The sequence below is a fragment of the Camarhynchus parvulus genome, chromosome 18 (genome assembly GCF_901933205.1).
Source record: "Camarhynchus parvulus chromosome 18, STF_HiC, whole genome shotgun sequence".
In the NCBI taxonomy this organism is placed as follows: domain Eukaryota; kingdom Metazoa; phylum Chordata; class Aves; order Passeriformes; family Thraupidae; genus Camarhynchus; species Camarhynchus parvulus.
This window is the reverse complement of record NC_044588.1, coordinates 1,663,295-1,679,741: the sequence shown is the minus strand read 5'-3', so window position 1 is coordinate 1,679,741 and position 16,447 is coordinate 1,663,295. Positions and strand designations below refer to the sequence as shown.

At 45.1% G+C, this 16,447-nt stretch overlaps 1 protein-coding gene across 5 annotated transcripts in view; it reads right to left on the bottom strand.

The window, feature by feature from the left end:
- RAB11FIP4 (RAB11 family interacting protein 4) overlaps positions 1–16,447 on the bottom strand; it is a 120,250-nt gene that overhangs the window by 11,018 nt on the left and 92,785 nt on the right. For 3 of the 5 annotated variants that reach the window (XM_030961834.1, XM_030961839.1, XM_030961837.1), the window contains 8 exons: positions 9,367–9,590; positions 5,917–6,108; positions 4,259–4,393; positions 2,806–2,841; positions 1,813–1,912; positions 1,307–1,410; positions 658–798; positions 39–120 (listed from right to left, as the gene is read on the bottom strand). In XM_030961834.1, the coding sequence (XP_030817694.1) occupies positions 39–120; positions 658–798; positions 1,307–1,410; positions 1,813–1,912; positions 2,806–2,841; positions 4,259–4,393; positions 5,917–6,108; positions 9,367–9,590 (1,014 nt within the window). The remainder of the gene's footprint in view (positions 1–38; positions 121–657; positions 799–1,306; positions 1,411–1,812; positions 1,913–2,805; positions 2,842–4,258; positions 4,394–5,916; positions 6,109–9,366; positions 9,591–16,447) is intronic. The other 2 variants (XM_030961835.1, XM_030961836.1) reach the window with 2 other exon arrangements.

The following is a 16,447-nucleotide window of genomic DNA, read 5'->3' as shown; positions in this document are numbered from 1 at the left end:
AGCTGTTAAATTGCTCAAGCACTCAGGAGTTTTGTTACCTCATCCAGTCTCTCTGTTTGGGATTTCAGCCGTGTGACAGTGCTTTTCAGATCACCATTTTCTTCTTCCAGTTGCTGAACCCTGTGTTAATAACAAAAGTCTTACAGCAAATAACTCTTCAAGAATGTAGGCATGCACATCAGTGTGCTCTAAAAAGCCATCTCACTTGCACTTGATAGAAAGACCAAATAGGGAAAATCTTTCTAATCATAGCACTTTTTAACATGCATTTTTGCTCGTTCAGTTCTAAGGTGTAAAATGCTACCCTGACCCTCAGCTTCTTGTGCTCCTAACAACAGGTAGCTGAAAAAACATAAGTTGGAAAACACAAACGCAGACACAAACGTTTGCTAGAACTCATCACAATTCCTTCCTTGAATGTGTGCCAAACATCCAGTTAAGCTGTCTACATGGGCCACGTGGATTAAAGCATTAATGTAAAGCATCCTCCAAGCTTTTGGGCATTAGACACGTGACTGCAGAGCTACTCTACAGAGCTGCCAACGGGCCACCATCTGTGCACTGTTGCTGGTGAACAGCCTACATTTACAAGCAAAGTAAAAATAAAGAAAAGAAGACCTTTTGCCCTGTTCAGGGCAGCACCAAGATGTTTGTTACCTTGTATTTAGCAGTTCAATTTCAGTGCCTTTCTCTTTTTCATACTTGCTGTAAGCTTCTCTGTGTCTCTTTATCTCTTCTTCCAGAGTCTGTTCTGCTGATGTTTCTTGGTCTTTCAATAATTCCTCTAGTTCATGAACTCTAAGGAAATCAGATCTCATTTCAGTAACAGCTTCAGAAGCAAATTCATTGCCTCTCTCTTTCCAGCCTACTCCCTTGTTTAATTCTAATTCACCATCTCTTTTGGCATTTAACATCTCCCAGTATCTCTCATATTTACTAATAAACACAGAATTAAGTAGCATCAGTTCATCTAGTATTCTTTCAGTCTCATGAAGCTGGGACTAAGAACCAGCCTTCTGGTCTTGCTACATGCAAGGAAAAAACCCCAACCACCAGGGGTAACCTCTCTTACAGCAGAAGCATCTTCTCTGTACAAGTCAGTAACATCTCTGTCAAAAACACTTGTCTGCAGGCCTCTTCTTGCTGAAAATTCAGCAAGGCAGCCCCTATTCCACCTGGACTTCTCAGATGAAGCCTTATTTCATCCGTCAGCATTAAGGAAGAAGATTTGGTCATACTCTAGAGGTAGAAATATTCCTTCTCCGCAACTGTGCTGGTGAGGAGACCTGGCTCTGTGCTTTGTTACCTGTGAACCAGCTGTGTGTTCTCTTGTTTCAGTTTGCTTTTAAGGTCACCATTTGTCAGGCTATCATTCTCCAGTTCTGTCACCTTCTTCTCTAGGTACGTGACCTGGAAGGACAAGCAAAAGAGACTGAGTTTGAGTCTCTCTTCAAACACTCCCTCACTGTTCTAACTGGCATTTAGCTACTCTATCATTTTAAAAGGGGGCATATTTCTCTGCAAAGCCAGAAGCAAAATTAAGCTCCACAATTTTGAGTTCCCCAGACCCTGCATGTTCCTTGAAGGTGATCACTGCAAATACACCATAAAGAAGTCCTAACACAATGCCTAGAGCTGTGCTTGCTCAGTTCTTGTGTTAAGCCTGAAAAGTTGTAATAGTAATGGAACATCAAGGACATTTTGAAATAAGCTACTTCAGATCATGGGTAATTCTGAGTAAGATCTTGATCCACTGATGCTGGGCTCCAGCAGGATTTGGTTGGGTAACTCACAGAGCACAGAGATTCTCACCTTTTCAGTGATATCATTATCACAGGAGTCTATACTGTCTCTGAACAAGTCTTCTGTGCTGCCATTACTGCTGCTGAAGTTACTGTTGTGGAAGAGTTGTCTGAAAGATCAGAAGGATCATTACTTCGCTTGATGAGGAGGGAGGACAAAGAGTCTGGCTTCAGACTTTGAACATCCATGGTAAAATCTGTGCAATCATTTCAGTTACAATTACAACTGTTTAAGCCCAAGCCTTACAAGAGACTGGTAGCTAAATGAAGTCATACTGAGCACAGTCAATGACATTAGTTCTATGGAGTGAGTTCTTTGTTGCTTTTGATAGGATCTGCCACTAGCATTAACATAGTTTTAAAAAAACTTAAGTCTTATTCACACTATGCACTGAATTGTATTTGCCTTATTACAAATTTAAAATAGGGTCACCACTGCATATTGGTTGGTACAGTTAAGCTAGAAAATTTCATACTGTATGAACTTCAAAAACCAGAAAAAAAGAAATATCAAGCATTCCCACTGCAGAATAGTGTCAGAATATGTAACACTGGAGATTATCTAAAATGTCCTTGAACCTTACAGCCCTCACCAGACCAGGGCTGGTTCACTCAGTCAAAGGAAGATAACAATTCTTTATGTACTTTTTAAAGGGGTGCTCTTGCTTTCCTTCATATTTTGGCAACAGCAGGAAGGCCCACATTATGAGGGTTAAAGAAGCAGCAGTTGGACTGATGAAATAGCAGTACAAAGGAATACATTTGGCAGACAAGGAAGCAGAAACTATCTGTATTATTAACAGAGCTGTTTCCAATTCAGGGGCCTGCTCCAAGAGTAACAGGGGCAACATTCATACCCAAACACAGGCCCCCTTCCCTTAAAAACTTATTTTGGTACATTTTTGTTTTTCTAAAATTATTCCTACTTTCGTCTCCCACTCCCACGTATGGAATTGTTATGGCTGATTCCACAAATATTCATACAAAACTTGAAGACTCTTACCTTCCAAAAGCTGTGCTTGATATTTTCCTGTTAGGGCTACATGGATACAGAAGGAATGATAGAGGAATTAAACACTTATTTGATTCAATTTCAATTGCACAATGAAATATAATGGACGTTTTTAGCCTACTCAAAAGATGATTCTGTGAACAATATTCTTTAACAACTGAATCAAAAGCTGCAATTACTAAGAACACAAAGATGAGTGAAGCCACAAATTACTGTGATCATTAATAAGTCAATTTGCAGATACTGTTACATGTAGCAGAGATTTGTCAGTGTAAATCAGAGCGAAACTAACATTAGAAACACCACAAAGGGACACCAAGTTAGTGATGGACATTTATTCTGGATTTCCAGTTTTTAGATGATTTTATGAACAGTTAGTTTATCCTTCCCCATAATGCTTCCCAGTTCAGCACAGGAACTGAGGTCTTTCCATTTTTACAGTTCCCTTGTGCAGCCAGAGACTGGTGCTATCTCAATGAAGACCCTTTGCTGCAGACAGCACTGGAACCAGATCAAAAATATCCTGCTGCATCTCTTGGTAAGAGGATGTCACATCTCAGTGTGCACAGACACAGCTCTTGGTCAGGCACATCCAGCCTCCCTCAGAAAATTCCCAAAGCCCTGGCTGGTCGTGGTCTGGGTGTTGGCAGACCCTTGCTAGGGCAGGAACATTGTTCATGGCAAGTTCCACAGTGCTGTGCATAGTGAGGAGCAGCAGGGCAGCGCTGCGTCCCAGGGATTACGCTGACAGGCAGGACTCACATCCAGTTTCTAGGGGGAGCTAAAATCCCACCAAATAATTCCCTTCAAAAACTCTAGGTGATTGTTAGAAGCACTTTTTAAGTGCTCAGCACAGCTTAGGAGTGATCGAGTGGCAGAGAGAGAAATGTAAGAAAAAGGCCTGAAATTGCAAAGAACTCCAAACATAACTTCTGCCACAGGATTTATCATTTTTCCAAGTTCTGTTGACATCACAAAAAAATCCCAGAGAAGCCAAGTACCTCTGCTGACCAGTAGCTTTAGGAGAGGTGTATGTAAGGTTATGTGCATTAGCCAAGGATCTGGAGATCCCTCCTTCCCACCTGGAGAAAGCAGGAGCTAACTGTAGCTCTGCACTAAGCAGCACAGCAGATCCCACTTCCTGGGAAAAATTCCTTGAAATATCACTCTCACTCTGCAATCAAAGAGCTCATTGGTTAAAATATTTGAGTTTAGCAATGATGTCTGCACCTTAAATCAGAAAAAATATTTAAGAGCTGATGAAGAACAGCATTTTGGTTTGGGCTACATATCCAAGTCTAAATTTCTTACTGTTTTGTAAGAACAACACGTGTAAGAAGGAATGGGATACAGAAGGGAGAGGGCTTGCTCTCCCTGTCCTCCTGCTATTAGCCAGTCCCATGTTAAGGGGGCATTGCCAAAAGCAGTGCAATGGGCTGCTTACCTGTTTGCTTTCAAGTTTTTCAGCCTGGCTTCCAAATCGTTGAGGAGATTTATCTTTTTGCAGCACTGTGAGCAGTAAACATCCAGTAACTCGCTGTTATAAACATGTCTCATTTTTCGTGGGGTTTGGCCAGCACTGTTTGCAGGAAAGGAGAGATGTTACTGGCTGTAGTAACCAACCCACAACAGGTTTTCCTTGTGACAGTGTGTCAGAATCACAGATGAGGGACCTGAAGAACCATCTCTAACCACAGCCCATCTATGTCAGAGTTGATGATGGCCAGTGCTACTCCTAGGGCAAGTCCACCTGTCTGGGCTGAGGCCTTCCAGAGGACGTGGATGTTTCTGGGTGGCAGTGAAAAGAATCAGTTTGGGTGACCAAAAGAACAGCAAAAGGTACATGTGGTCCACTGTGATGCACATAGCAAAGGGAGCTACTACATGAGCATATTCAACCTCAGCAATATCCCCCTCTCATCTTGCCCATCTTCCCACTAGAGCCTGGCATGCAACCTGAAGAGTCTTCTCTCCAAGAGAAAGGCAGGAATATGAAGAAGAGAGTGGTCTGGTAGGAAGTCACATGAACCCCCTCAGATGGTAGGATGATAGGAACCCTGGAATGAGGAGGAAGGGAGAAGTGGACCCAGGTCTATAGAGGAGATAACAGTACCTCTTGGCATGATAAAGAGAAAATAAACTCAAATAAAAGACAGCAATCATGGCATGATGTGCACTGAGCCCCAGGAATGAGAATGGAAAGTGCTGCATAAACCTGAGGAAAGAGGGGATGAAAGACACGAGCCATCACCATGAAGGGGCAGTGGAGAGGGGTCTGGCTCTGCATGCATGAGAGACGTGGCCAGGCTGGATTGCAGGAATGCTGCAAACACGGGGAGCACGGGGGGGCTGCATGCAGAACAGAAAGATGCAGTGAGCTTGTCCTGTGTCAGCGATGAAGACAAGACCTCTGTGTGCTATTGATCCAAGCAGACTAATCCTAGAGAATCTTCCTGCTCAGCTCTTCCCAGCCCTGCTCACCCAGTTCCCTTGCCTGGGAGAAGGGCTGTACAGTCTGGACCTGCCCTGGCCACAAGATGTAAGAGCTGCAGAGACCGAGGATACATGCAGGAGGCAAGGGCACTGCTGTGGATTTGTAGCTCCTAACAGACAGCAGCTACTTGCTTATGTTTCCCAAGACATTCCAAGCCAATAGGATGCTTGTTTCAAATAACCCCCTGAACATATTGCAGCAGTTCCCCTCACAGATTAGTGCTAAGGATTTGTAGTATCAGAATGCTAAACAGAAACAGCTCTCTTGTAAGTCTTCACTACACCAGGGTGGGTACATAATGTGAAGTTGGTTTCCTTTGCAGCAAATCTTTTCCAATACTAGCCCTGAACTGTGGAATTATTGTCTGCAATAGAAAGAAATCTCTACAAGCAAAATAGCCCATTTTTTTCAACAGAACCCAGCAGAGGTTATCAGAAACAACATATTTGCTATAGCTCTTATTATTTCATGCACTCTGTCAATTAAAAGGCAGGAAATGAATTCACAATATTTTGCTTTTAAGGTAAGTCTACCTAACCAGTGTAAACTCTGCTATGGTCAGAGAAGAACAAAAATGAAAAATTGTTTGTTAATGAATAAGGAGCAACCTGGAAGATACAGATGAGCCAAGGTCAGAGTAGGCGTTGGTTCTGGTCTCATCATCAGGACATGGGCTACTGGGAGTAAAATCCACATCATCTCCTTCCCCATAGTCTTCAAACTGTTCTTCATTACTGATCAGGGAGGCGGTGGAATAAGTGGAGAGGTCAGATGCTGCAGAAGGGTTGTGAGGACTTGACCTGAAACAAGAGGTCAAAACATCTCGAAGGCCGACTTTGATAGCGCCTCACCTCATATGGAACCTTCCACCTTCACAGGCTGTCCCCTCTTTGAAGCTGTAACCCACCTTTGTGCTAAAGCCCTGAAGTGCTCAATGTACCTGATGTGCAGCTGACAGAGTGCCTTGAGAGACAAGAGCATGAGAATCTATGAACAAGGTACCTGTGTGACAAGTTTGGATCAACACAAACCATTTTGCTTTAAAGAGCACACTTTGATGATCCTCAGCCATCACTTCCATGTGAAGACCACATGGGGATTTCTGCTCTGAATGCAGGAACCATGCAGACAGCTCTGAAATGCATGGGATAGTGAGAGGACCATGTATAAGACAGAGGCTGTCACTCTATTCCACAACCAGAGAGTTTCCCAGTAATCCATACACCCTCTCCCACACCCCAGGAATTCCAGCCATTCTCCTCTGTGTGGTCAGAAAGAAAACTCTGCTCACCACTTACCAGACAGTCACTAAAGCTATTGATGTGACTAATGGAGGCTGGGTTCCTGCCCTTCCTTCCATCAGGACAAATTCTGTCTTGCAGAGGATATATGGACCACAAGAAAAGGCTGTCTAACTACCAGAAAAGTACCTAAAATGATGTTAAATGGGTAGGGAGTGGCAGGACCCTGTGACTTCAGAAAAAGCAGGCACATAGGTAAATAGATCAGCAGAGTCAGGCACCACAGGAAAGCAGCTGGCAGAGCAGTTTTGAGCACGTCAAATCTAATAAAACAGAGCAAGGTGGCTGCAGAGGGTGCACAGGGTTCACCTGCCCAGATTCCAGACTGCCCTGTGCAGTGCACCTGCAGAGTGCAGGTGTTTTACACAGGTTTACTCAGCTCCCACCTTGGTGAGGCAGTCAGACAAGCCAGTAAATCCACAAAAAAGTTCTTACAAACAAACTTCTCCCTACAGAAAATACACCTGGAAGACCTGAAATAGATGCTTCAATTGTGAGTCCCTGGCATTGCCCAAGTGTTCCCTCTCCAGCAGAATCCAAGGCTTCTGCAGTACAGCCCAAGCACTAATGGAATCTGCTGGCACTCTATGCAGATCAGGTTAAGTTTTTCTCTCCCTCTGCTTCAGCGCACAGTGCTTGTATCTCCAGCTCCACCGGCTGAGCCATGGGACAGCAACTCCCAGCTGACATTATTCTCCAGCAGCTCAATATTGTATATTTCCTCCAAAATTTCTTCTGAGTCTATCTTGAGCCTCTCAACCTCTCTACAGGGAGAGTCCTCTTCCTGTAATACTCCACTTGTGAGCTGTAAACAAGAGATGTACCAGTGTTCCTTTGGTGGATGCTGCAAGCATCATTTGCATATCCCTTCCCTCCAAAAGCAATTAGTAGAAGAGGAAGCCTGCCAACATTTCAGATGTATGCTCTTTTGTTTCCCCTGTTTTGATGAGATCCATTTATAACCTGCAACTCATTTATCTAACTCACATTAACAGAAATTAGGGCAAGTCAAGCCAGGCACACTATTGTAGGATAAAGATAGGAATACTCATACAAGAAATAGATGACTTATCTAACAAGGCTCCTTGGCTGAGGGATTAGTGAGAAGCTGACATCTATTCATAAAGTGCTGCTGCACCATGCACATACTGTGTATTGGTAAGTTTTTGGGAGATCTTACAATCCTACTGTTGTTTGCATCTTAACTGCAGTTACACCAAGTGAGTTTGGGAAGAAGCTCCTTCTTCCACCAAGATTAGAGGCCTAGGAATTACACAGTCATTTGCAAAGGAGTTGCTAAAAGTGACTGATTTTCCTCATTCTAACACTTTCTCAAGGGAACTTTCAAGTGTTTGGTGTTTTTTTGTTTGTTTGGGTTTTTTTTTGGTTTGTTTTCAAAGGTAATCTCCTGTTCTTCAGAGCAAGATTTCAGAGGCCTGATACACCTGATAACAACTCACCAGCTTCTTCAGCAAGCAGCACAGTAAATCTCTCTATTGCCCACAGTAAATAGCTCTATTGCCTCTTTTAACACAAAAGCATGAAGCTTCTCATGCTTTTTTCTCCCCAACAGATTTACCAAAGCTGAGGAGGTCTCAGAGGATAAATCAAGGTCTATCAGAGCACAGTAGCTCTTGGTAGCTCCTGCCTGGCCTAGAAGGAGGGTACAGGAGGCACAATGCCTTGCTCACCCCCTTCACAAGAGCCTGACTGGCACAGCTGGGAGGAAAAACATTTCAAATACAGCATGGGAAAAAGTCAGTCACCACAAGCATGGGGCTTTGGAGAACTGGGAATGGCAAGCAGAGGAGACAAGCTTGATAAAGAGCTGATGGAAACTGTAATTATCTTGATAAAGTCTCTGAGGTTGCTTGGGCAGATGGGAGAAGGCCAAAACTCAGCTAGCTGAGAAATTCAGGAGGAGGGCAGGAATGAGGCAGCACAGGGAGCATCCGAGGAGGCCCAGGAGAGAGAAGAAAGGCTGCCTTAGCAACGAACAAAGCTCAAGAGGCACAAATCAAGATGACAGGCCAAAAATAGAGAAGACAAGGCAGAGGCTTACAAAGCAAGCCCAGCTGAGCTCTGTCTGGTGGTGACTGCATTAATTCAGTTCAAAGCAGGATTAAGCCAAATTAGGTTCTTTTCCCCCACAACCATCTTTAACCAGCATTCCCAGGTACACACCTGGGAAGAGTCAAGTTAGGGTTACAGAGACACTGGTGTTAACAGCAAACTATGGTTACACACGCACATGCCAGGACACCCCGTGTTAAACACAATTTACTGTTGCACAATAAAGGTTATGGAAAATTAGAAACACAAAGAATTAACTCGGTACATGAAGTAGCAAAGCAAATCAGCAGAGCCCACAACACCAGGCACACAACTAGATGCACAAAAGACTGCAGCAGTATTCCCTATACTGAACTGCTTTGCAGGAAGTATTGTTTTAATTCCAGCATATAAAGCTTATGGCAGCAGAGAAGAATCTATGTTTTGGGGGATGTTATTGCAGTGATCTGTTCTGGAGACACCCAATGCTTTCACTTCAACACACAACATGAAAGTCCCGTGAGTGCTCACAGAACGTGCCGGAAGGAGCCAGGACCAAGACTATCTAAGCCACTTAGAGGACCTGGACCTCCATCCCCCTTATGTTGTAAATGGATGTTAAGTTTCTAAATCCATCAGCCATCCTCAGCCTCCCCCAGGAGGGATTAGCCACATAAAGGCTCCTTCCTCCCTGGCACCACTCACTTGTCCCCGGGCAGGAAGAGGCCACCGAGCACGCTGTCCTTGTCGTCGCCCCGACACACGTCCGAGGCCTCGGAGCTCTGGGCACTCTCGATGGCACTGTCCATGTCAGACTCATGGTGAACCTCCTGCTGGGCCAGAGTCATCCCCTCCTCATCAGGAAACAGCTCTGGCTCACTGTAGGTGCTTTCGCTGTCCAAGTAGGCACAGTCCTGGATTTCACCGCCCTGGCACAAGGAAAATCGGGAGTCAGTGCAGATCAACCCTGAAGGCAGTGCAGCAGACACAGGAAAAGCAACAAGACACTCTCTGGATGGCCTGGTAAGCAAGAGTGATACTGAATAAAAGCCATGAAACAAAAAGCTGACCTGCTTTACAAAGCCAGCTCCTGCAAGCCAATAAGGTAGCTGTACCTTCCAGAGGGGCCCATGTACTGCCTCTGACTTCACAGGAGAGAAGGACACAACATCCAGCTCTAAAATGCAGTCAGTTTTACCCTAATTCACTACATTAAATAATATGTAATAAAATGTACTTGAAGTAATAAATATCATCAAAGTTTTAGAACTAAATTAGGCATCTTTTGAGAGATGGTAATATATTAGTCACCAAGAGTTAGTCCTCTGATTAATATTACAGATTAAACAAAAGCAAATCAGATAAGTCCAACAGTTTACCCTGTCTTTGAGGATGGACAAAAATTTGTAAGATGAAAAAATAATTGGCAGGTGTTAGATTGTTTAGGGTAAGTCTTGGTGATAATCAAAGATATATGAGAGCAGGAAAAAAAGGGCAAAATCATCTCTTCCTGCTTCCTGGAGCCACACGTCTTGATTAAGCATCAACTAAAATAAGACATCATTCTCATTACTGCAGCTCCTTGCTCTTGCTGTTTGCCCTCTCCCTCCCCTTCCTGCCCCATGAATACTAAGAATAGCCAAAACAAGCTGGGTTCTATTTGCTTGTCCCTGAGGCATAAATAAAAATTCTGAATTGAAAAAATAAAGGCTAAGATTTTACTCTATCCTTTGATAAGCAGCCACACAATGCAGCTTTGACAATTCCCATCTAGCATGACACAAATAACTCAGAGCTGCAGAGCAAGTCTTGACTCAGAGCTCTACTCCAAAGCTCATCTGGAAGCTCCACAGGCAGCCTGACCATTGAGCTACTGCTAGCAAGTGAAGCTTTTAGAGCTGAGTTCATTGGCACAAGGAATGGAGCATTTCATTCATGGATATACCTCGTGTTTAGGCACAACTGTCATCCCACCCAGGAATCCTAAGGCACTGGCACTATCACCAGCACTCCCTGCCCTGCTGGTGAGCACATTTGACACCGGCCCAGTGGCACCACTCAGCTCCAAGTCCACCCCCATAGCCTCTGGACACTCTTCTGCTGGAGCAGAGGAGGCTCAAACATGCTTTTGCAGAACCGGTGATGTTCTGTGCTGATGTCACCAATTGTCTTTTCCACATCAAAAGGAAAAGAGTCAGGCAGAAGCTGCAGCTTTTCAAGATTTGCAGAAACTCCTATTAGAAATGCAGGTCTCACTATCCACCTTTTTCCTGAAATACCAATTTATATAACTCTGAAATCTGCTAGCATATGGAGGCTGAAGAAATTCCAAACAACCCCACCTGCTCAAATCTCATTAACTAATGACTACCCCAGCAGGGAAAAGGACAGCACTGCCTGCTGTGTTTGAAACTCCAGGTACACTCTCAGAGCAGACACCTGGATGCTTTTCTAGCTGAGCTTTCAACAAGCCTTCCAAATTAACAAGCAATGTCAGTGAAACACCTGGCACTATTCAAAAAGCCTTTTCCCACTTTTCTGTGTCAGCTTTATTATGCCTGAAACTTTTCTGAGGTATTGCTTCAAGAGGCATCCCAAAGGATTTATCCTTGGTCTATACCACGCAGTACTTATGGAAGCCACGCTCCTTGTGCAATCAGATTTACAGCTCTGACCCCCAGCCCCTCACCCCCAGCCAGCCCGGGTTCTGCAGGTCAGACACCAGCCCTGGAACCTGCCCTGCCTTAGCCCCGGGTTCTTCAGCACACCTGACCTGCACCCTCCCAAAGCCAGCAGGGACAACGCCACTGCGGCTCTTTGCAAATTACCTTGGGAGCTACAAATAGCACAAGCAGTAAGTCCTTTTTAGTAGGTGTTGAAAAAGCAAAGATTGCAAAGAGCAATTACAATGTTTCAGAAGCACTCAGAAGTGTTTATTTATCTAACATTTTCCCGAAGTTTCCTCCCCCACGCTGAGCCCCACAGGCACAGACATTATTTTCTTAGCAAGTTTAATGCAATAAAGCCTGACTGCAATTATGGAATTGCACCAGCTGGTAAAAGTCTGATCCAGGAGGGAAAGAGAGGGGCAAGCAGTACACAGTGGATCCCTGAAGCTCCCAATAAGCATGTCTTTTTCAGAGATCCTGGAGAAGTCTCTGCTTAAGCAAGTTTTTACAGCAGGAAAATCTCCCTGGTATTAAACAAATTAACGCAAGAAAGCAAAGGTCAAGAAGATCACGAAAGACTCCCTTTTTGCTCCCTGTAGGTAACACCACACATTTGCTTGTTCTAATTATAGCAGCTGAGGTGCTCTCTGAAGAGTCCATTAGCAATTAAATGTGCAGTGTCATCTCTATGGGCTGAGGGCTCACTTCTCCTCTCTGTCCCATTCTGGCAACCTTCACACTTTTATGGGAGAGCTGATCTACACCTACAGCACACACTCCACTGTCCCCAGCCTGCTCAGTGCCAGGATTCTTTTCCAAAGTGTAATTCCTCTATTCCTGCACTTTAAAGCCTCCTGGGAAATGGGGGAAAAAAAGTATATATATATATATAAAAGAGAAAAAAAAAAGAAGAATAAAAGAAATGAGGCTTTGGAGGAGGCAATGGTCCATCATAAGCCTCAACACCTACTTTACAGCTTCTGAAATCCCTCACTGCCAGACTTGGAACCCCTTCTGGAAGCAGGTCCTCCCTTCTGCTGATCCCACCCTCGAGCAGTGGGGAGCTCAGGGACTGATGGGGACTGGATAAATGGAGAACAGGGCCCAACCCAGCTCCTTGGAGGAGCTCCCCCTCAGCTGCTCCCCCACAGAGGGAGAGCAGATGCCACATCCAAGGCTGCCACGGCCTCTCTTCACAAACCTGGCCCGACCCCACTGCTGATGCAAACAAAGTGGATGTTTAGGAAGCACATCTCAGCTGCTCCCTGAGCACCCGGCAGCCAAATCACTCACTGAAGGACCTCAGCCCTTCCAAAGCCAGCAGCACCACGAATGACCCTGCCAGGAGCAGGAGGGCTCAGCTGCAGTAGCTGTCAATTCCCGCTTTAGGTGCTCAAGGTCCACCTCCAATGGGTGCTAACACAATTCCAGGCAATGCACAGCAGCCAGGATCAGCCCAGCATGCTCCAGTCTGTTCCCTGTGGGCAGAACCTCACGCTGTACCACTGAGCTTTGAGAGCTCAGGGGTGTGGAATTCCTGCCCCCTGGAAATCCAACATTCCTGGCACATGGGGACCCCTCGTGCAGACCCTGTAAAGCACAGAACTCAGGTAACACCACTCTGGTCTCCCTTCAGCTCCCTGGGTGAAACCAGCCTCCAGTGCAACTATCACAGTCACACATTGAATTAAAACTTTTCCTTCTGTGGCCTAAATAATCAGTAGGAGAACACAGACAAAGCATCTTTAAAACAACTAATACAGGTTTAAGTAAGCTATTACAAGACAACAGAATCAGGCCATGTTGCTGGTAAACAATATACAGGCATCCACACCTTACTGAGTAAAGCTGTAAGTTATTTGAAGCTGTAATTGTTCAGTGATCATGGTTTCTCACAGAACTATACTTTCAATGATGACATCTAGCACAAGCTGCTTACAAACCACACCTAAGGAAATTAAAGTAAAAAAAAAGGCTGATTGCACACATTAGCCCCTCAAATTATTCCTTCATAGCTTAGATATCTATAGTATTTCACGTACCAAATTAAAGGTTGGCAAGAAGAAGTGTTATTCAGGTAGCCTCAAGAGAGCTAACTTGAGATTAAGGAGAGTTTAAGAAGTTTAAAGATGAATACACACTTCTAGCCTGAGTCATTTGTTTCCAGTGCACATGTCATTAGCAGAAACCAGCCAAGAGAATGAGGTTCTGACGACTTGAATATGAATCACCGGGGTTGTCATTCTCCTAGGCAGCTCCCTTCTTTGTTGGCTGACTCAAAAGAGATAAAGCTGCTGCTTATGATCTTGGAAGATTCTCATAAAAAGAAAACCCAACCCTGAACGTTAAAACACCACCAACACAACATAGCTGCGGGTATCTTTAAAGCCCTAAGTGGTTTGCACTTTATCCAATCGGATGCTCAAGATAACTCCAAGTGCTTCACAGGCAGCCGGCCAGACGCCGCTTGTATAGCAACTGTTGAATATTCAGCAACAGTTTGCTCTATAGAAGCACCTGCTGCCCACAGATCCAAGGCCACTTCACAGAAACTAATGAATTCCCTTCCTCGAAAGAGGCTTTGTGTGGCTGCATTGAAGGCAGATGAGTAAGCCCAGCCTGCCTTTGCAACAGCCACCCCAAACAGAAGCAGGAGCCAGAAGACAGCGATTCCCATGGATTCCTTCTGATCCTTGTGGGGCAGGAAAGCAGTGTCAGCATTAGGTGGGTATGGGAATACAGCTCTGCCTTGCCCTGCAGTGACCTGACTGGGCTTTCCCAGGTTGGAGGCAATCTCCAAAATATGCATATAAAGCAGCTGAAAGCTAGAAACTTGGCTGACAGACAGGCTACATGACATGCCTACATCAATACATTCATGCTGAAGAGCAAGCCTCGTTAAAATTCACTCCCATCACAGCCAAATCACCAGTACCCCTGACATTTAGACAGCTTCACAGTATGCCAGAGGAGACAGGGAAGAAAAGAGGATCCAAGTATCCCACCACTCTGCAATCTGATTAGGAAGAGCTGGACCCATCACACACGACCAGAAACAAGAAATGCCACATGCAGATGAGCCATGGCCCTTCCTTACCAGGATCATGCCTCTGACCCCTCTGACAAGCTGAATCTGCTGTGGGATACAAGCCTGAGTGCCTGCACCTTCCCCAGCCACTTTGTTCCCAGCAAAAGCACAGGAAAAGTCACCTCACCACAACTGGAAGAGGTGCCATGTGGAGGTCTGCCAGGCTTGGTCTCAGATGAAATTACTCACTGTTGCACTCCATCATAAGAGAAAATCCAGGCTCTCTCATCTTTATTTAAGCAGCCACTGCATCGGAAGGCAAGTATTCTCTTAATTACTGACTGACAAAGAAGGGTGTGAAGCATTTCTCCCTAATGTGTTTTAGAAACAGCCACTCCTCTACAAACATTTGCATATTTACACCAAGTGGGCTACATTTTTTAAAGCACAGGTTTTCCCCAGCGTGTTTCCTTTCCTTTTCAGTTGCCGGGCAGAGGTGGGGAGGTGCTGATCTACCCTTTGATCTGACGGGAACAGGAGAGACAAGGAAGAGACAGAAGAGGAAAATGTAGGAGCACTAAGTGAGACCACCCGTGTGCCTCCGTGTCCATGACGTGAGCGAGCTCTCACCCACGGCCGGCTCCCTCCTGCCCACATCTCTCTCTCTCTCTCTCACCCAGGCTGCTGTGTCTGTGCACAGGGAAGGGCAGGCTGCTCACAGGTAGGCTGATGGGGGAAGGAGGCAGTCACAGAAACCACTTCCATCTCCTGCGGCAGAACACGGAAAAACACTCAGTCTCCCCATATAACTGGGAATATAAAATCTCTCCAAGTTCAAGATCAGCATGCAGAGCACTAATATTCTACTAAGCTGTTCAAATATGAAGTTATTTAGGGCCAAAAGTTAGTTTGGTCAACACAACAGCTTCCTGTGATTGTTTAGTTACTCAAATCTAATATTTGAAGCTCTGTTTAAGGCAAAGCTTCACACACTGTTGTGGGTATTGGAAGGAACTTCTAGGGACAAGATTATTCCTAAAATCCAGATCTTGGATTGAGTGTTGGACAGCACTGGAAAGGCAGAGAAGAGTCCCCAGAGAGAGGGCATGCCCGTGCTGCAGCACACTGCCAGCCTCCCTCCCCTGCAGGATAACATCTGTCTCTCCTACAATTGTGCAATTCAAGGACAACAGGTTCTGACTGGAAGACCAAGCTTCAGCTTCTGGGCTGTTCCTGCTGAACCACCCGAGGAGAGGGCACAGAGGTTCTGAAAGGCTGCTCTGTGCTCTGGCTGGGGAGTTCAAAGTGACATCGTGCCTTTTCCAAGGCAGAGGAGAAAGGCCATGTGCAGGCAGGAGCCAGCCAGGGAGAGCAGGAGTCAGGAGGGTTTACACTCTGCTGTCACTTTAATTGGCCATAATGGAGATGCCAGACTTCATCATATGCAGGGTCCAGATCCAAGCACTCCTTTTCACAGGTCATTGTTTATGCTCAGGAAGTTTTAGCATTAAAAGGCTTTAGCAGACTGCTAATTTGATCCTCTAAAGAAAGTAGAAAAAATAAAAAGCTCTTCCTTTTACTTTGAAGTTGTGTCCCCATCACTCCCTGGGCTGCCCCCTACTACTGGACTATCATACACTCATCAGCCATCACTGGAGGGTCATCAAAGCAAGGAGAATCCCTTTGCAGATGAAAAAACATCCTAATTTGCAGTGTTAGGAAGAAGACTGCATTACCTTCAGCATGGACAGGGCCAGCACATCAACCAGAGTTCAGATTTAAACCCACCACATCGGTTGGCACTTTGTTCCATCATTGCTTAAGGTACTTTTACCTCTGAACTGCAACAGAGTTTCCTTTTTCTTTCACGTATCTAGAAAAAGTGGTGTGAAGTGGCAAAAAGCTGACACACCACAAACATGACACAGGAAACTTCCAAGTTTCCACTGCCCACTCCAGTCAGAACAGAAACGAGATGTAACTATCTGAAAAGTCTTCTGGTAACGTTTCTAGAGAGAAATGCTTGTGACTGTGCAAGCTGCCAGACCTCCTCAGAGTGGTAACACGGCCCTTCCCACATAGTGAACTG